The 20124-nt window shown below is 52.9% G+C and overlaps 1 protein-coding gene across 4 annotated transcripts in view; it reads left to right on the top strand.

Annotated features, from left to right (window-relative positions):
- The window catches only part of CTTN (cortactin), a 32398-nt gene extending 14898 nt beyond the window's left edge, over positions 1-17500 (top strand). For 2 of the 4 annotated variants that reach the window (XM_041721948.1, XM_041721949.1), the window contains 10 exons: positions 2250-2360; positions 2875-2985; positions 3824-3934; positions 5345-5400; positions 7714-7783; positions 9604-9752; positions 12122-12217; positions 14228-14372; positions 15179-15250; positions 16290-17500. In XM_041721948.1, coding sequence (XP_041577882.1) covers positions 2250-2360; positions 2875-2985; positions 3824-3934; positions 5345-5400; positions 7714-7783; positions 9604-9752; positions 12122-12217; positions 14228-14372; positions 15179-15250; positions 16290-16426 — 1058 coding nt within the window. In that variant the 3' untranslated portion in view covers positions 16427-17500. Of the gene's footprint in view, positions 1-2249; positions 2361-2874; positions 2986-3502; positions 3530-3823; positions 3935-5344; positions 5401-7713; positions 7784-9603; positions 9753-12121; positions 12218-14227; positions 14373-15178; positions 15251-16289 lie in introns of all 4 variants that reach the window. The other 2 variants (XM_041721950.1, XM_041721951.1) reach the window with 2 other exon arrangements.
- Positions 17501-20124: the final 2624 nt, after the last annotated feature.

Here is a 20124-nt window from a genome sequence, read left to right as displayed (position 1 = left end):
ACTGGGAGCCTAATGGAGGACTCGATCCCAGGACCCCAGGATCACGACCTGGGCTATTGATCCACCCAAGTGTCCCTTCTGCAGTCTTTTTAACTGAAATTGTCAGAGGGCTCTTGTTCTGTTCAGGTCAGCATACATCTGCCTTTTCTGTCCCCATCTTGCAAGGAGGCTGTCGACATTTAACCATTCCTCTTTGGAATGTGAAATTTTGGTTATTTGCAATCTTTGAAGCTAAAAATCAAGTACAGTGAATATTCTTGTTCCCTGAGTCTCATAGATTTTTTAAAAATGATTTTTTAGAAGAGTAAATTGCCAGAAACAGAACTGTTAGGTCAAAGGAGGTTGAGTTTGAAATTTTGGTGGCTACTGCAGATTGTCCTCACAAGCTGTGCTGATTTTTCCCTCCATCACTGGAAACTCTGCCTGGTGAGGGATGTCTCCTTGAAGGGTTTATAGATGCGGTCCCCTCTTGCAGTGGCCCTGGATTGTTGGTTCTTCTGCATTATTTGTTTCATTTGGGCTTCACGTTTAATTTTTTTTTTAAATATCTCTGCACCCAACATGGGGCTTGAGCTTACAACCCCGAGGTCCACTGCCTGAGCCATCCAAGCACCCTTGTGCATTTACATTTTTAAAAATAGTTCCCAACATATAAAAACAGAACTAACATCTTGTTTAAAAACCCAGATTTCTTTAAAAGACAAATATAGGGACGCCTGGGTGGCTTAGTGGTTGAGTGTCTGTCTTCGGCTTTGGTTGAGTGTCTGTCTTCGGCTTAGGTCATGATCCCGGGGTCCCGGGATCAAGTCCCACAGTGGGCTCCCTGCAGGGAGCCTGCTTCTTCATCTGCCTATGTCTTTGTCTCTCTGTCTGTCGTGAATAAATAAGCAAATCTTTAAAAATACATAAATAAAATAAAAGACAAAAATGAGAACGCCCATTGGAAACACCATGGACGTGTCAGTTGCCCAGGGAAGTGGCAGTGAGGCCTTTGGGGCAACTGGGCCTCTAACTTGCTGTGGGTGTCACTTCCTGTCATACCTGGCCTGCCCACCCACCCTGAGGCCACAGTCCTGGCACACAGTGTGCCCCACAGGGTCTGTTTAGACTCTGCCTCTTCTACTTGGAGCAAACTTGTGCTCCTCTGCCCAGTATGGTACGCATGGTGCTCATCCGGGCCTGCACTTAGATCTTGCACACTGCTATTCAGATTTTCTCCTGGACATGCCATTGAGGAGGAATAAAAACCGTTTCTGAGAAGTCAGAGAGCAGAAGCCAAAGGGCTTGGGGCAGACAGGGTTCCTCTGCAGCCCTGGGCCTTCCCCCAAAGGGTTTGATCTTTGTGGTCTGCTCTGGGAATGTGGCCCTGATAGAGCCATGCTTTAGTATGGAGATATGTCGGTGACTTAGCTCTGGGTGGAAGTGATGGTTTCTGGAAGATGCTCCACGTCTGTCCTCTTTCTTTGAGGGTACTCCCAGCACACCTCTGTGGCTTTTGTTTATGAAGCAGAGTGACCTTTTATGTATTTATTTATTTATATTTTTTAAAGCTTTATTTAAAGACATAGCAAGAGAGAGCACAAGCAGGGGCAAAGGCAGTGGGAGAGGGAGAAGCAGACTCTGCTGAGCAGGGAGCCTGATGTGAGGCTCGATCCTAGGACCCTGAGATTATGACTTGAGCCAAGGGCAGACACTTAACCAACTGAGCCACACAAGTGCCCATAGTGACCTTTTAAAAGCTTGCCTCTATGGCTCTGGTGGCTCCTCTCAGTCCCAGAAGCTTTATTTATTTTTATTCGATTATTTTTTAAAGATTTGATTTATTTATTCATGAGAGACAGAGAGGCAGAGTGAGAAGCAGGCTTCCTGTGGGAAGCCTGATGTGGGACTCGATCTCAGGATCCTGGGATCACGCCCTGAGCCAAAGCCAGACATTTAACCACTGAGCCACCCAGATGCCCCTCCCAAAGGCTTTATAACCTGCTTGTATTGTGATCTCTTTTGGAAAGAAGGAAAGATAGTACAGTTGTGAAAATCTGCTGCACTTGCTATTCTTCATGTTTTTGTTGCTACACACACAATAACACTCTCTGGAGCGCTCTGTATTAGTGATATTACAGTGTACCTGAAAGAGTTTTCGCCTGTGTGTTTTGTTTTTAACTGGGTGATAAAAGTACTTTCTCAAAGAATCCATGGCTTGCTCACTGATTTTGTTGCTGGTGTGTAAACAGTACTTTTCTTGTTTGCAGATTACTCGAAGGGTTTTGGTGGCAAGTACGGCATTGACAAGGATAAGGTAGACAAGAGTGCTGTCGGCTTTGAATACCAGGGCAAGACAGAGAAACACGAGTCCCAGAAAGGTGCCTCCCGTTCTCTCCTCTTTTCTCACCCGCAGCTGGTAATGGGATGAGTGTTGGCCGCAACAGAAATGGAAAACATAACCAGGAACTCCTAAAGTAGATGCCTCTTTTTAATTATGTTCCAAACTTTGAAATAGCAAGTCCAGAAACACAGCCACTAAATTAAGAAACCGTATCTTGACATGGCTTTGTCCTCAGTACCCCAGCGATGGCTTGTCATAAATAATGGCCATGTGTTGTGCGTCTGTGTTGCAGATAAATTGTGGTGGCTCACTGGCTGCTTTAGGCCGTGTGCCTTGGAGTTTCTCAGGTGAGGTCCAGTCTGTGTTCACAGTCCCGAGGCTGTAGATCAGGCTGTGGTCCCGATGTTTTCATGGAGGTGCTCTTCTTGAAGGATGAGAGAGGGTGGATTCAGTGAGCCGTGTGTGTGTGTGACTACATGGGGAACATGCCCACTCCCTGCCACCTGAGCTCCCCACTGACGTGAGGTTGTGGCCTTTTCTTGTGCACGTAGACTACGTGAAAGGATTTGGAGGAAAATTTGGTGTACAGACAGACAGACAAGACAAATGTGCTCTTGGCTGGGATCACCAGGAGAAATTGCAGCTGCACGAATCCCAAAAAGGTACATTTGTTTTGCTTACTCCTACCAGAAATCGTTCTGAATTTTGTCTGTTCTCGTCCACAGGCCTATCAATGTGCTGTGTTTTTGCTACCTTTCTGTAGTGTGTCGTTTTCTCTCCACCGTTTGGGGTTGTCCTGTGCCTGCCATGTTTTTGAATAACTCCTCAGTGAATGTAGCGATTAGCCCCCTCTGGGAGCTGCTGGCCCAGAGGCTCTGTGCTCCCCTGTGCTCCTGAAACACCTGGTGGTGCCCAGGCATCCTGGGGAGCGCTGCTTTCAGCCCACTGATGAATTTTTGTTGATGAAGTGTGCAGGATGCTGCCTCCACTCAGAAGCGTGTTTGTGACAGGATGGATACCGTCCAGGGGACATAGGCTCTACGGGGTTGGGTGGGGGGCACCACCAGGGTTGACCCGGGCTTGTACCTGCCCTTGTAGCTGGCACACTGGGAAGTGGGGCTGACCTGCAGGGCCCCCATGATACTGGTGTACAACGTGTCTCTTTCTTCACACGCACAGAGATGCCTTCTCGTGTCTGCAGCGCGGGTAGGACCCCAGAAGGAAACTTCAAAGCATGGAGTGTTTTATCTGAACTATTTCAGATGCAGTTCCTAACCTGTTTCCAGGTTTTGGCTGAACTATTAAGAGTTTCAGTTTGTCCTGTAACCTCGAAACTGACTTTGGACTGTCCACAAGCCCGGGAGCTGGCTCCAGCCCCTGAGCTCAGCAGGGCTCTGCTTTCTTTAAATGATGTGTTTGATTCTTGCCCTTGCTCACACGATTCTAACCAAACTGTGTTTCCTTTCTTCGTTTTCTCCACTGTTGCTTGTGGATTTTCAGATTATAAGGCTGGTTTCGGAGGCAGATTTGGTGTTCAGTCCGAGAGGCAGGACTCCTGTGCTGTGGGGTTTGATTACAAGGAGAGACTGGCCAAGCACGAGTCCCAGCAAGGCATAGTCGCTCACCAGCCCTGCCCCCTGTCCCCTGCCTCCCCTCCTGGTGCAGCCACTTCTAGCACAGACTTCATGGGCTCAGCCTTCTCAGTTGCCCGCTCTTAACTTGTCAGGGCACGTGGGTGTTTTAAACCCATTTTTATGAGGCAGTGGTGCTAACTTGCATCCCTTCTCGCTCCCTTCCCCTTTTTGCCCCTATGCCCTTTAGAACTTGTGTTTGGTAAGCTGAGGTGGAGTTTGCAAGTTAATGTCACTCTGACTCCGTAATGTGACTCGTTTCTGGGGTGAGGTGTCTTTGGTCTCCCAGCAACCTTGTCCAGGAGCTCTTGCTGCTGACCTTGACCACTGTGAGTCACTGAGTGAGCTGCCCCATTGCCCCCGGGACAGGGGAGCATCTTTGGTTCAGCCTGGCCACAGGCCGTAGACCCGAGGTGAGGTGGCAGTGAGAGGCCCGAGGCAGGTGTGGTCTGTGTGGTTTCTGTGTTTCCCTTGTGGTGGTGTCTTTTCTCTGGGGTGGGGATGTTTTTTGTTTGTTTTTATTTTTTGGGTGACACCATCTATGTGTAACTTATTCACACAGAGCCAACAGTATGTGTGCAAAGCTGAAAAGAGATAGGGCATTTCTAGATGTATGATATATTGGGACTCTGGCAGATGCCTTTTTCCTTCTTTAATTACCATCAAAATTTGGACTGAGTTGGTAGAATGGGGAGTACAGCTGGAAAAGGAGTGATGATGGCCTGAGTTCCTGGGCAGAGTTCAGAGTTCAGGCTCCTAGTGCCAGCAGTAGCCATACATGCCAGGATCCTGGTGGGGCAGGAGTACCCACTTGGGTCGATCCAGCAACTGCATGGACACGGCCTTGCTCTACGTGGCATCAGTGCTGCATGGTGGTGTGACTGTCACGTAGATCTGTGTTGCTGTGACATAAGTGTTTGGCTGGTAGAATTTTCCCATGGAATTGTTTTTTCTCTTAAAAAGCAAGAGAAGCCTGCGGTTGAGCCTCCTTTTAGCGCTCAGTAGAGCAGGACGTGGGAAGGGATGCGGATGGTCAGCCGTTGCTGGGCGGAAGACTGTGCTCTTGAAGCGGTGCATTCCCCGGCCCATGCTGTGGCCTCCTCGCCCTCACCGCCTGCCAGCCCGTGCCCGGCACCCTTTCTGTCCCTCGGGAGAATGCGGAAAGCATGCACACGCCTCTTTCCTGCCTCACGCCTGCCTGTCTACTGAATACCATTGGTAGAAACAAAACTCACCTTGCAAGTAAAGACCCATTGTGTGGCGGTTCTTGTTTCTTTTTGCGCTGGGTGCATTTTCTTGGGCTGTTTCTGGATCTGTCTGCATGCCTCTGCTGGCGGCACTGTGCTGGTCCTTGACCTAGGAGTAAGTGTTGTGTTGTGCCATATTTCAGACTACTCCAAAGGATTCGGTGGAAAATACGGGGTGCAGAAGGATCGGATGGATAAGGTGAGTATTTCTGACCCAGGGCTGAATGTTTTTTCCTGAAAGGTTTGGGGATTTACAGAGCTCTTGGTATGTGCTGCTGCTCTGTGGGTGGTCTCGGGGCTGTTGGCTCATGTTTTCAGTAGTATGGGCACTTAGATGGTGCTTCCTGTGTGCCAGGGCTGTCCTCTCCCAGTGTCTGCTGTGAGGCAGATACTATCCCTGCCTGTTTTCTAGTTGGGCCCCGGCCAGGCAGGCTCCGTGCTTAGCCACAACACCAAGGCATGTGGCTGGTCCACCGTTGGAACTGGGGCATTTAGCCTTTAGGCCAGCACAACAGCCCAAGAATGTGTGTTTGTCTGAATTCAAATTAGTAGTAAACCAGACTGGAAATTGAGTTCCTTGGTAGCAGAGGCCATGGTAGGAGAACTCATTGGCCACATTTGGGTGGTGGCTGCCATGTTGGAGCATGCAGATCCAGAACACCTGCCTTGCTGCAGAAGGCCCATGGGACGGGTTGTCTAGGGCCAGAGCCTAACTGCTGGGCTTTTCTTACAGCCTTAACCTGGGGATACATTTATTCCTCTCCCCAGGGACTTCGCCCATTCCAGTGGCTTCAGAGTCTCAGCAAGTCAGTCTTAAACATCTGTTGGATGATGGTTCTCATTTATAGTCCAGCTCTGTCAAGAGTGTTGGGTTTATGGGCAGTGTGCAGCTGTTCCACTTGGAACTGGGAGGCCTCTGTCCCTTCAGTTCAGCTCAGCAAAGGCTATCCCACCCAGGCCTGTGCCTGGCTCACGGTCACGGATGACAGGGCTGGTCCTTCTGGAGTCCTTCCATTGGGCTCACAGCTGACCATATAGATGTTGACACCCAGGGGGCTCCACTACATGATGACTACATATAGGCCCTGGGAGCGAGTGGCAGGGTACAGGCTTGGAAAGGTATGGTGACTACCCAGGTTCTGATAAATGTGTACAGGAGATTCACAGTCAGGCGGTGACTTGAGGTCATACCTGAGAGAGGTGGGGTTGCTGGGACTTGTGTCTACATAGTTGCTGGGACTGATGGAAATGGGTGAGGGGTGCCTGGCAGGCTGGACTGAGGAATGGGGAGCAGAATCTGCGCTGAGGAGGAGCAGCAGAGGGAGAGGGTTCTGGTCAGTAAGGAGGAGGTAGGGGTGTTGGAGAGACAGCACAACTAGGACAGAAGCCCCCAGGGTGGTGACAGAGACGATTCCAGGGAGTATGCTGGAGAATTAGAGACAAGGCAGGCTGTGGTGCAGCTGGAGCCTGGCAGTCACGCCTGAGAGCAGCAGGGATGGCTTGGTGACCCCCGGACTGGGGCACAGCTGGGTCGGAAGGGCTTGTGTATGTGGAGGGTGGGGGGCAGGTAGGGTCTTGTACCCTCGTGCCACCTGTGCTGCACTCCAGGGAGGCATGCACTCCTCAGAGCACTGCTCACCCTCAGCTTCATGCAGCCAGGTGAGCTTCAGCTACTTGCCTTCTCCAGGCCCTTTTCCTCCTCATGTTGTGAGTCCGAAAAGCAGCAGTGTCCTGAGCCCCTGTTGTGTTTTTCCAGGAGGTGTTTACTCACAGGGAAACTGAGGATGGCCGGTGGGGCCTGTGAACCTGTCTGTGTGCATCTGGGTGGACAGTCTGCTTTGCTCTGGCAGTTGGATCCCCTGAAGAACGGGAATAGGGGATCTCCCACATTGGGAAATGTGGACGGTTGGGCCCCGTGAGGCTCCAGCATGGCCCAGGGTGTCATCCCCAGCAGAGTGGAGGCATTGGGGCTCCCTGCAAACACTCAAGCCTTTCTTGGTGGCCAGGGAGAGGGGGTTTGAGAAGAGTACATACTCGGGTCATGATTGCACGAATGCCAACCTGCATTTGTGGGGTGGGTGGGGGTTGTTGACCGCCTTTCAGAGCAGGTTTAGCAAATACGGGATGAAGTGACTGGTTTCCCATACACCCCTGCTTTCGCTCATGCACAAACTCTCCCACGACCAGTTACCAGCACCCCCAGGGGGATGTGCTTGTTACAGCCCACAAGTCTGTGCACACACGTTTGTTGCCCAGAGTCCTTAGCTGACATCGGGGTTTGCTCTTGGCATTGTACTTTGTGTGCGTCAGGACAGATGCTTGTACCCTCCCGTGCAGTGTCATATGGGGTAGTCTTACTGCCCTCGCGCTTCCATGCAACGGCAGAGAGGTGGATATGAGATGCTGGTCTCCCTCCATGGTTCTTTTGGAAGCTCCGGGGGAGGCAGAAACCCTTTCAGGGTATGGAGAGTAAGAAAAGTGCTCCCCTGATTTCTTGCTTCTGTCTTGGTAGAATGCTTCCACATTCGAGGATGTTGCCCAGGTGGCCCCTGCTTATCAGAAGACTGTCCCTGTCGAGGCAGGTAAGTTGTGGCAGACACCAGGATGAGCTCCTATGCCATGTAGTGTTACCGTGGTGGGTACCATGCAAGCTGGGAGCAGCTGGAGAGCACCCTCGTTCTGTTCACTTTGAGGAAGGGATTTTGCTACACCTTGACGAAAGGCCTGGGTGTCCCTGCAGATGCAGCATGTTGCAGCACTCTGGCAGCGGGGGATTGGTTTGGTGGGGTGCCTCCCAAAGCAGAGCTGGGCTAAGCGCCCATCCACAATGGCCCTCCTCACTGCTGGGGATCAGGTTCTGGGAGGTTCTTGTGGCCACAGATCCCCCCTGCCCCCAGCTGGCCAGTTGGGCCAGCCAGCTACGGCTGTGATGTGAGGAGTGTGTTACTCACCTGTGTGGAAGCTGAAGTAGATGCTCTTGCCTTTTCTCTCTGCGGGCCCTGTGCAAGGCTGCTGCCATGAGAGAACGCGCCCTATACCTGCTTCAGCCGCATGAGCCACACTCTAGGAGTATCCCTGAGTTGGGGGAAACATAGAAAGTGGTAAACGGACAATGGGCAGGGCATCCTTTTTGTTTCCTGTGGACGCCCTGGGTCAGTGGTTCCCAGATTTCGGGGTGTCAGAACACTTCCCAACACTCATAGGGATCGTTTGTGGGGCTTGTGTCTCCTGATCTTTGTTGTAGTGGGCTTAAAACAGAAGAATTTGAGATGTTATTAATTCGCTTAAAAACAACAAAACATCACATATTAACGGTAATACTATTAATGGGAGAAGTAACTACATTCTCAAAACAAAACCCTTGCAGAAGCGTGGCATTGCTTTGCTGTCCGTAAATCTCCTTAGTAAAAGACCTTTGTTGTTAGAACTGGTTCTGCATCTGATCTGTTATGGTGAATTATGTTTTGGAAGAAAATCTGGACTCCCCCAGATACGCTGTTGGAAAAGAGAAGGGCATTACTGTAGCTTCTCCGGTCACCACGGATGTGCCTATGTGATCCTGCACTGGGACAGGCAGTGCTTTCCTGCTTCTCTTAGAGGGTAGACTCCCTTATAAACTGCATGGTTCTCGAACATGCACTGGACATTTGCAAAGTACTAGACTGTTGAGCTACACCAAACTTCCAAATGTGTTTCTTTTCAGTCTTTGGTACCCCCAATTACATTTATTAATGTTATCAGTCGTATTAGAGTCCTCAAGTGAAACTGAGAAATTGTCAAGTTTTCCACAATTCTGACTTTTCTTGAAAGTTTGATTTTTTTTTTCCCCATGACAACAGATACTGCCGTTTTCTTGACACGATAGACTGAGTTTATTCATTATAGAGAGAATGTCTGCCAAGTACCAAAAGGCACATACCCGTAGTTTGTCAGTTACTTGTGTTCCATGAAAAATCAGCATAACTTGCAGCTCGGCACACAAATGGTTTTCCTCAAGCCACCACAGAACTTGTGTGTATGCCGCCCTCCCATCTACCACAGGAGATTGGCAGGTGTATGCTCAGGGCTTGAGATTTATAGAATATCAATGCTTTGTACGGTGTCCTCAAAGGGCATTGTTAGGGAAAATGTCCTTTTTCCCCTCCTAAATGTGTGCTGGTGAAGTACTGTTTGGAATATAACAATATTCCAGATACCAGACTTCGATGTCCGGCAGTCCTGCAGAGTGTGCAGTAGATGGAGGCGCAGAGGCCAGTCTGGGACTTGGGGAGGTGACCAAGCTGGGGGACGCCTCCCTGCCAGGCTGGACCCCGAGGGGCAGGCCACCCTGGTGCAGGGTTTTGGTTGTGGGAGAGACAGTGCCACTCTGACACCAGGCGTGCATCTTTCCTCCCCGCTGCAGTGAACAGCAGAACAAGTAACATCAGAGCCAACTTTGAAAACCTGGCTAAGGAGAAGGAGCAGGAGGACAGACGGAAGGCAGAAGCGGAGAAGGCCCAGAGGATGGCAAAGGAGAGACAGGAGCAGGAGGAGGCCCGGAGGCAGCTGCATGTGAGTGTGTGTCGTCCTGGGCCTGTGGTCTAGAAGGTTCTCAGTGGAAAACGTTTTGAAGCCTCGTTCGAGGCTTGGCTCCTAGGAACTGTAACTCTCAGCCACATGTACTAGCTGGTCAGCCTTGCTGCTCCAGTGCCCTGGTGACCTGTAAGCCCACTGGTCTCTGGGGAAATTCTCACCACCAGGAGGGAAATTCTCCCTCCTCTGAGACCCAGGCCAGATGTGTCCCTGACAGTCTCTGTTCTGTCCTGTCACCCTCTGGAGCCCCTGTCTTGTGGAGAGAAGGCTGAGATACAGAAGGAACTCTGTGTAGGGCATCAGATCCGCTTTCTGCTTTCTTTTTCAACTCTTGGTGCTTTCTGTACCTGGGTCTCTTGCGTTTATTTGTGTGTGCTTCTTTGCCCTGCCTGTCTGCTGGAGGAGGTTGGCGCAGGGGCTGCGGGCGGTGAGCAGGAGGGCCTGCGCGCCTGCCTTCCCCAGGCTTCTCTCTGAGCCTGGTTGTCCACATTACCCCCTGCGGACCAGGCAGCCTGCGCCCAGCAGCTCCCCGTGCTGTGGCCTCAGGTTTTGGAGCAGGATGAACTCCCACCTGTTCTTGGATAGTTACGAAGTGAATCAGAAAGAAAACCCATGGAGTTCTTTCATAACTGGAAAGCTCTGTTCCACCCTATAGACGTCTCCTCCCCAAAATCAGTAGTTAGGGCTCGGAGAACCCCCATCGGAGGGGAATGGATGGTTGAGGTGGATGGTGCAGTGGGCACGAGAGATGTGAATTAAATACGCCCTGATGGTGGTTTCATCACACACAGAAGAAGAACAAATTTGTAGAATTACCTCTTTTTACTGTTCCATAATCACTAGAAACTTTGGAAGAAGCCTAGAAGTTCGGTTTTCTTTATTCAACACATGAGTATTTACTCTAGAAGGCACTTTTCTTGATGTCTTGGTCTTTTCAATTAATTAACAACGCCTTGCTCATGTTATGTCTTTAAGTTGTAACTGCTGGGTCCCGTCAGCAGGAGCAGGCGGCTTGCAGAGGGGGAGTGCATCGCTGCGGTTCTGTCCTCGCACCTTTCTCTGGCGCTTGCCTCGGCAGGACATGTACTAGCACCTTTTTCTGCCCTGTTTTACTATTCCTTCTGTGGCATTGTCCTCCGCTTCCAGCCCCTGCCCTTCTCACCTGCTTGTCCCTGTGAGCCAGTACCCCCTCCGTCCTCACTCCAGAGTCCTCTTGGCCAGGGGTGGGGCTCCCTCTGTTGGCGGGTGGGCAGGACGTCTGCATGGGTCCAGGTGTGCTGGACTCTCATGTCTTGGCTGGTGGTGAGAAGGAACTCCTTGTAGCCAGCCAGCTATGAGAGGGGCCGTCACAGACCCCTGTACGGTGATTCGGGTGTGAACAGCAGCCCGGGTGTCCCCAGACCTGGGTGTTTTGGGCTGTGGGTGGGTCTAAGTAGTGTGTGAACTGGACTGTCTGGCTGGTGCAGTCGGGGCCAAGGATGGTCTGTTCCTGCTTCTGTGGCTCCCCGGCACGTGCCCCTCATGGTCCTCCCTCTTCTGCTGTCTGCAGGGGTTTTCTGGGGCTACCATCCCACACGCCCCTAGGCTCTGGCTTAGAGAACCTTGTGTACCCTCTCAGTTCTGGAGGCTCCAGAGGAGACCTGTCTCATGGCCTTTCCCAGCTTCTGGAGGAGCCCGCGTTTTCCTTGGCTTGGGACCCTTCCTAGCCTTTGCTTTCGTGGTCATATCTTCTGATGTGTCTCTCTTGTGCCTCCCTCCCTCTGAGAAGGAAGGGCCCGTGGTTATGTTGGGACCACCAAGAACCTGAGATGTTTCCTACCTCCTGTCCGTGACTCCTTCCAGCCTTAGTCCGTTTGACCCTGATGCCGCCTCCTCCCAGGATCTGGGGTCTGGGGTGTCTGCGTCTTTGAGCTGCCATTATTCTGTCTACTACAGCCCATTACCTGGCCCGTAATGATTCCTATCTGTCCTACATGCAGCACACACCCATTCGTAGGTCCCCAGAAATCTGCCACTACAGCAGCAGCTCAGCCTCCAGGTCCTCATCTGGTTACTGTGAGGTCTAGGCGGCTCACTGGGCAGCAGCCTGCCTGTTGCCACACAGCTGCGTGTACCCTGTGGTTTATGTGGTAGCAGCAGGAGGACGGGGCCCCTGAGGTCCTGTGTTTTGTTCTTATGGTCATGGGTGCTGAGTCTCCATGCTTAGTACCACCAACCCCCCCCCCCCCCCCCCCCCCGCACTCTGCTCCAGCAGTGATCTGCTATAATGTGAGCCCGGGTGGACCTTTTTCTGAAACTGTGTTGTTGAGGCAACCTGGTAACATTCTGCCACCTGTCTTTGTTTTCAGGAGCAAGCCCAAGCCCAGGCCCAAAAGCCAACGCCCCCTGCATCCCCGACTCCTCAGCCAGCTCAGGAGAAGCCGCCTCCAAGCCCTGTCTATGAGGTTGGTGTTTTTGTTCAGTTTGCAAATGAGTCTTACTCCCCATAGATGCCCTTCCCAGGTCGATGCCATTGTGCATGGGGCAGCAACCCTACCCCACTTTGCCCAGTGCCACAGCTGGGAGGGCGGCCTAAGGAGTAGCCCTTCTGAGCACTAGAGGGTGCATGCCACATGCTCAGTCTCTCCCCGTGTGCAGGGGCCCCTCCTCACCCAGCCTGCTGCCTCCCAGTCGGGTCTCTTATCGCCGTGTAGACCATCTTACTCTCTGTTACGTTTGATACTGACGATACTCCATCCTGGAAACCCATTTCCCGGCACCCGGCTGCCGTCCTCCTACATGACCTGACTTCACCAGTCGCCCTCACCAGCTGTCCTTCCCTCAGCCCCTCCTGAATATTCCCCAGCGACTGTCCTTGGCCCTTACCCTCATTCCCATCATCAGTGCCTTGTGACTACCTGCCTGTGTTCCTAGGACATGTATCCTCTCCTGGGCTCTGAGTTACTGGGCTGCCTGCCTCACCATCCCTCACTTGCTGTCAGGAGCACCTCCTAGGTATGGTCACTGCCTCAGTGACCACACCTAGCTGAGTCCTGCATCCTGTCTCCTCTGTCCCCATGGCCACTGTCCTGGTTCCCATGCCCTTCCTCTCTCACCGGGACATTCTCAGAGGCCATTGGGTTGTAAGGAATAGAATCTACCTCTGCTTTGCTGACACTGAAAGGGGTGAGCCCTCTGGGTAGCTCATGATCCAGGAGAGCTCTGGGCAGCAAGTCTGGGTCTCTGGGGTTGTCCAGGGTCCCATTGACACCAGGGCCCTCTCCAAGCTGCCGCTCCCTATGCATGGTGGCTGTGTCCTCCTGGACTCATAGACATTGTGGCACGGCCTTGTGGCTCATACCCAGTGGCAGGAGGAGCCTTGAGCCATCTCCCCTTGTCCTGTTCCACTGCTAGGCCAGTCACTGAGGAGTTGGTCCTTTGAAAAGGTTGGCATGATGTGCTGTCCTTAACGGGAGTACAGGTGGGTCTATTGACCAGTAGCTATGCCAGAACTGTGTGGTACACCAGGGGCAGATTTACTTAGGCCAGAAGACAGGGAATAGGGACCCCCCCACACACACCCCCAACCTGCTCAAGATCCGCTGGGCAGCCAGCATGGTGCCCCCACACTCATCACCCAGCCTCTAACCCTCTAGGGAACCACCTGCACATCCACGGAGACACACCCAGAGGAGGCTCTGGGTCTGTCCCTCCCTTGCAGTTTGACCCTTATGTGGCTCCAGTGCCTGTCCTGGATGCTGAGTCCCCTCTCCGTGGCCTCCCTAGTGGCTCTCACGGGCTGCCTGAGCCACGATAGTCATCTGCCATTGAAACCCAGTACCTGACCCTGCTGGTTCTTCTGTATGTCCCCTGCTCATCTGACCCCCAAGGGTGCCTTTAGATGGAGCCTGTTTGGAATCACAGACTAAAGCCACTTCTGTTAGGGTTACAAGTCATGATGACTGAACAGCCTGGTGTTGATTCTCTGAGCATATGTGCTAGCTCGTGGCTTGCTGATTACTCTTCCCTTCCCTTCCCCCAGAGGATTTGGGGAGACTTGAACCCCACTGGCTGGGGATGGGGCTGCTCTGGGTGGTGCAGTGGGTTACATTGTGACATTGCCATCAGAGGCATGGCTGGCTGGCTGGTCCTCGGGCACATCGGGCAGCCTCCACGGCCTGGGCCTTTACACATGGGCCAGACCTGCCCCGAGTCAGCCACAGGCCGTGTGGTTTAATCACTGTAGGACTTTAGGGTGACAGTGATTACTGAGGGGTTACTCAGCAGGAAATGGCACGTGGTCCTCTTATTGGTGCCATGCCATGATTAGAACCCGAGCATTCTCAAAATGTTAGCAGGTAATGCCTCCTTATCCGCATATCCACGTTGCGGATCCCCTGGAACTAAGAAGTAGTCATGTATTGGTGACCTGGCATGGGCCACAGGAAATGTCTCCTGACCCTTCCCTTCCCCAGGACGCAGCTTCATTCAAGGCTGAGCCTGAGCCCGTGTACAGCATGGAAGCCGCCGACTACCAAGATGCCAGCAGCCAGCAGGGCCTGGCCTATGCCCCTGATGCAGTCTATGAGGCCACAGAGGCCCCGGGCCACTATCAAGCAGGTAGGGGGCAGGGCATCCCACCAAATCCCCCTCTGCTCTGTACGAGTGACATCCAGCTCTCTGACCTGCCCTACCTTGCCTGTGCTTGATGCGGGGTCCTCACCTCCCTGCTGAGAGGGTGCCAGATGCCCTGGGGCTTGGCATGGACTCCCATGGGGGCTCCAGGAAGGCCCTGGCTGCTCTGGGGGTGGCGGGTGGGGTGACTGTGAAGGAAGGGGCCTCTGCTGCTCCTCAAAGTAGGAGCTTGGGGCAGAGCCTGGCTCCATGAAGACAGCAACTTGATGTCCTTAGAGATGATTTCTGTAAACTTAGAAAATTCCATAGATGTTTCAGTGGCACAAACACTGAAATCAGTTTCTTATCTTTAAAGATAAGGTTTCCTTCAACATATTTGGGCAGATTTAACCTTAGTTCATTAGAGAACACAGCTCAGGACAGTGTCTTAGCTTTTCCGAGTGTGATGTGAGGCATTTGGGCAGCGCAGCCTCCTTGTCCCGCTGGCCATGGTCTTGCCACCATGTGATCCCTCCTTGATGTACTAAACCTGTAAAATTTAAGAACCCGTCCTCTGAAGCTGCCCCAGTACCCGCCCAGATTGTCATACTCGCCGGCTGGTGTCGGCGTTGGGAGCAAGGGGTTTGCTCCCTAAACCTGGGGTCCCTCTTCCTGATTTGCTCACGGCCCCATCCCCCTCCCTCCTCAGCAGCTTTTCTTCTGTCCCAGGAGGGCTGGCTGACAATGTTGAGATGGCTCAGTGCACCTGTGGCACTTTGGCTGACCCTCAGCTCGTCTTGTTTTATTTTTAGAGGAAAACACCTATGATGAATATGAAAATGACCTTGGGATCACGGCCGTTGCCCTATATGACTACCAAGCTGGTGAGACTACCCGCGTTCCATTTTGGTGTTCATTTTCTACTGGTTCCACTCAGGAATTAGACTCCTAGAGCTTTATTACAACTTTTAAGAAGTAACTTATTTTGAAATAATCTCAGAGTTACAGAAATTCTGTTTTTCTCTCCATTTTTACACATCCCTGAACCTCAGGGGTTCCCCAAGCCCCCTAGGGATCCCAGTGTGAGCTCTCCAAAACCGAGGACACTGGCCACTCCCCTCTCCAAGTGGGAAAGTTAGCCCTGAAATGTCATGACGTCTGCAGACTGCTCACGTGTTTGCCAGCTGTCCCAAGCCCCCCTCGTTTGGTCGGGCCGGGTCCCTCCAATCCGCCTGTGGCCTCTCATCCTGGGAGGACCTGCAGTTCCCCTGAGGCTGTGCTGTGAGCACAGGGCGGACCCGGGAGAGCTTCCTTCTCTTTACCATGTACCCTGTTGGGCACATGACATGTTGCCCCGTGTGTCTCACAGCAGTCACACAGGTCCAGTGTGGGACACTCTCCACCGCAAAGCCATTTCTCCCTTTGCTGCTAGAGGGCCGTTTTGTGGACCTTCCAAGATCATACTCCTCATCCTCAGGCTGCCAGCCATAGCACCGGACAGGAGCTTTCACCTCCTATTTACTTACGTATATTCCACGTATTTATTTACATGGGTGTGGAATTTGTGAAATTTGGTATCTGTAATTATTATAATGTAGTGAGTTTATCCTTGTACCTGCTGCCCCAGTCCGCGTCCTTGGGCTCCTTCCTAGGCTCCCCTTTGAGCTTCGTAGGTACCCTCTCCAGCGGGAGAATGGGAGAAGCCTGGTGTTGGGGAGCCTGGGTACGTTCTGTGTGTCAGGTGCTCAGGGCAGGTGCTAGGAGCGGGGGGAGGGCAGGGCAGGTGGAAAGAAAGTTGTGCTCTGCCTCCCGGCTAGGGGCCACCAGTCCCTCCAGCAGCTGCCAGAGCACGCTCCTTCCAGCAGACCGGCCACACCGAGTGTCAGGGTGTCACCATCCTCTCTTTCCTGTCCTCTCTCCTAGCGGGTGATGACGAAATCTCCTTTGATCCTGACGACATCATCACCAACATAGAGATGATCGATGATGGCTGGTGGCGCGGGTTGTGCAAGGGCAGGTATGGGCTCTTCCCAGCCAACTATGTGGAGCTGCGGCCGTAGGGAGTGCAGAGCCCAGGCGGGAGGCCGCTGTACATACTGCTTTTATACGTGATGCTTCTGCTGACACTTTGGAAATGCTCATGCCACAGAATTTGCTAATATATTGTAATCATGCTCCTTAGGAGGACTCCGGTAATCGATTTTATGCGTTTAAGGCATTGTCTTTGTTTTTGCCAAATGGACTGTCGTGTGGAGTCACTTGAGGGACCCTTAGGTGTCCTGAGTGCTTGCTGGCCTTGCCCCCGTTGGCAGCAGGCGGGACCCTGACACATGCTACCTGTCCTTGGACCGGCTGTGTGGTGTTGGGTGGAGTCCCCATCCTCGGAAGAGGGAAGCCTGACGGGAGGTTAGGACGATGGGCAGGGGTGCAACGGGTGGCAGCTTTAACTCCAGGTGGGACAGCCTTCATGTTTCCCCAGATGGCTCTCCCCTTCCCCTCTTCACCCTCCCGGCCGCCTGATGCCAGGAGGGCTCGCTCCTGTCCCTGCTCCCACCTCCGAAGTGGTGTCACCCGTTGCCACACACACTGCCCTCCGGCGTGGCCTGTTGTGTGGGTTTGAGGACCTCGGGTCACCTGCACGCGGCCCCCTGCAGCTGGGCCCTGTGTTTGCTGTGTGAGAAATGGCCCTTTGTTGCGGGCAGGCAGGTGCCTTCTCTGCCGTAAACGCCAGAAACATTTTTCCATCAAGGCAGTCATGTTCTCTGTGCTAAAATACCACGTCAGGTGAGAGGAAAATGTGCCTGATTGACTTGGCTGAAGCGTGAAGCAGAGAGTGATTCTCCCCCCAGGATGCACCCTGTGGACACTGCATGGGAGTGCATTGCCCTCCTGAGAGCTGGGGAGGCCAGGTCGGCGCCTGCGACAGTCAGGGGTGGTGTCTTTCTGGAAGATTCTGTGTCTCGGGTGTCTGGGACATTAGCGTCTACTTCCTGAAGCGCATTTCTGCATAATCCTTGCTTTACCACAATTAGGTCGGGTTTTATATGCAATTACTGTATCTAAGTTTCTGTAGCACACATCATAGGTATGATTTTTTTTAAATTAAATATTCAAAATAAACTTTTTTTGATCCACTTGCTTGGTGATGTCCCTTTGGTATTGGTCACTTTGTTCTACGTGGAAGATGGCTTCCTGACTCTTGACTTTTATCAGCTTCAGACAAACTAAAGATTCCATTTGGAGGAGGCATGCTCCTTAAAAGACTCTTTTTATGAGGAGAAAGGTATTTATGCTCTGATAGTACTGATTTTTTATTTTTTTTAAAGATTTTATTTATTTATTCATAAGAGACACAGAGAGAGGCAGAGACACAGGCAGAGGGAGAGGCAGGCTCCATACAGGGAGCCCGACGTGAGCCTGGATCCCAGGTCTCCAGGATCACACCCCAGGCTGAAGGGGGCACTAAACTGCTGAGCCACCCAGGCTGCCCTGATAGTACTGATTTTTTGGACAAGGATTCCAAGAAAAATAGAAAACGGTCTATTTAAAAATTATTTGGAATTATGATTCTCAGCATAAATCCAGAGGTGGTTGTGGGGTGACAAAGGGCAGTGTTCTCCCTTGGGCTGGGGGAAACAGCTCTGAGGGGGAGCAGCATTCATGAGCAGAGGAGCTGGCAGGGGTGCAGCTGACCACTGGACAGGTTCGCCTAGAAGCAGCCCACGAACATAGGGCGTGCGGAGGCTGGTGTGGGTGTGAGGGGATGGACAGCTGAGCTGTCACCCCTCCTGGTCCTGCCAGTCCTGCTTCACCCCACCCCCGCCACCGTGGTGGTGGAGGGGCCACGGGCGCAGACCCAGCTCCCCAGAGGCTGTGGCGATGAGCTGGCCTCTCCTCGTGGACGTCCGTCTGCTGTGGCAGAGCAGGGCTTGGACGCGTGGGAGTGCCGCCTTCACCGTCCCTGGAGGACTTGGGGGAATCCAAAGTGATGCCGTCTTCGGTTCCTGGGAGCTGGGGGTCACTGCAGGGACCTCATACAGGTGGAATCCTGCAGGATCTGTTTGACTCGACGTCACGTCCTCCAGGTCCGTCCCTGCCGTGGTAGGCGTCTGCCTGTCCCAGTTCATGGCTGCGTGACAGTCCACGGTGCAGGTGGACCCGCCTTATGCATTCATCTGTCGACGGGCAGTCGGCTTGCTCCACCTTCCGGCATCATGTCTCTCACTTCCTCTTGCACCTGCCTGATCCAGCTGCCTACCCTGCTGCCCCACCGCAGCCCCTCAGGGCTGCTGTGGATGGAGCTGCCCTCATACCTGCCTTCGTGCCCCCTATGCTTCCACCACACCTGTCCTAGGAACGCCCTCAGCAGCCACTCCCAGGACCCCTTGGTGCCCGTCCCTTCTTGAGGTCTTGGTGCCCTCTCCTGACCTCCAAATGTCAGGGTGCCCAGGGCTTTGTCCTCAGACATGTTCCTGGTCTGCAGGCACCCATGCTCGAGGATGGCCTCGTAGGCTCTGATGTTGCCCCAAGCCTGCACCTCCTGTGGACCCTAGTCTCCACAAAAAGGCAGCTTCATCCTTCCCTTGCTGATGTCCACAGCCTCAGAGTCACCTGGCTCCTTCCCCTCTGCTCTGTCTGCTAGCAAGTCCTGATGGCCAAGTCAGTGAAGCATGGCCCACCTTCGTGCCCTCATGCTGTACCTCAGCTCTTCCCTGGGTTGTCCAGGTAGCTCCCAACTGGGTTTCCTACCTCCTCTGTCCTCTCAGGATGTTTCTGACACGAATCTAGGCCCCTCCTTGGCTGTGAACTATGAAGCAGCTCCTGTTTCTCTGGGAGCCAGGCTGTGTTACCACCATGCTCCCTGACTCAGGGCCTTTGCACTGAGTCTTCCTTCTGCCCAGAGGCCTACAGGCTTAACTCCCTCACCGCCAGCCAGTGTTCTCCCAAGGTCTACTCTGACCTCTCCTTAAAGCTGTGGATCTCCCCCAAACCTAGCCCCCATCTCTTTCATCTTGTTCTCTTTCCTGTAGTGCACATCACTTACATCATGTTGTATGATTTTTATTTTATTTTTTAAAGATTTTGTTTATTTATTCATGAGAGACACACAGAGAGAGGCAGAGACACAGGCAGAGGGAGAAGCAGGCTCCATGCAGGGAGCCCAACGCGGGACTCAACCCCAGGTCCCTGGGGTCATGCCCTGGACTGAAGGTGGCGCTAAACTGCTGAGCCACCTGGGTTGCCCTTCTTGTATGATTTTTAAAACTGCTTTATTGAGATATGATTCACACATCACACAAGCGACCCATGTGAAGCGTATAATTCACTGGTTGCCGGTGTGCTCAGAGGCGTGCACCGTCACCACATCTCAGAAACCCTGTGTTCCTTGGCTGTCACTCCCCGGCCCCCTGCTGCCAGCCCCAGGCTCTCGATCACCTCCCCTCTGGATGTGCCGACCCTGGACACCCTGAGTAAATGGAATATGGGCCGTATTTTCTGAATGGGATCTGCGAGCTGCCTCCTGTCTGGACTGTGAGCTCTGTGAGGACACAGAGTCCTGTGTCATAGACACAGCGGCTGGCGCCCCCCAGGTCCTCGTCAGAGCTCCGTGGAGTGCATTCTATGCGGAGGCCGTTTACAGAAGGCTGCTGGCTGCTGCCCACAAAGCAGCGCCCCTTCCCTGCAAAGAGCATCCTGAACCTCAGTGGAAGCTCGGGACTCTGTCTCTCAGAAGCGACGTCACAGAGTGCGGCTCGGT

This window comes from Vulpes lagopus, chromosome 11 (genome assembly GCF_018345385.1).
Source record: "Vulpes lagopus strain Blue_001 chromosome 11, ASM1834538v1, whole genome shotgun sequence".
Classification (NCBI taxonomy): domain Eukaryota; kingdom Metazoa; phylum Chordata; class Mammalia; order Carnivora; family Canidae; genus Vulpes; species Vulpes lagopus.
The sequence above is the reverse complement of the archived record's forward strand: the minus strand, read 5'-3'. Positions and strand labels throughout refer to the sequence as shown.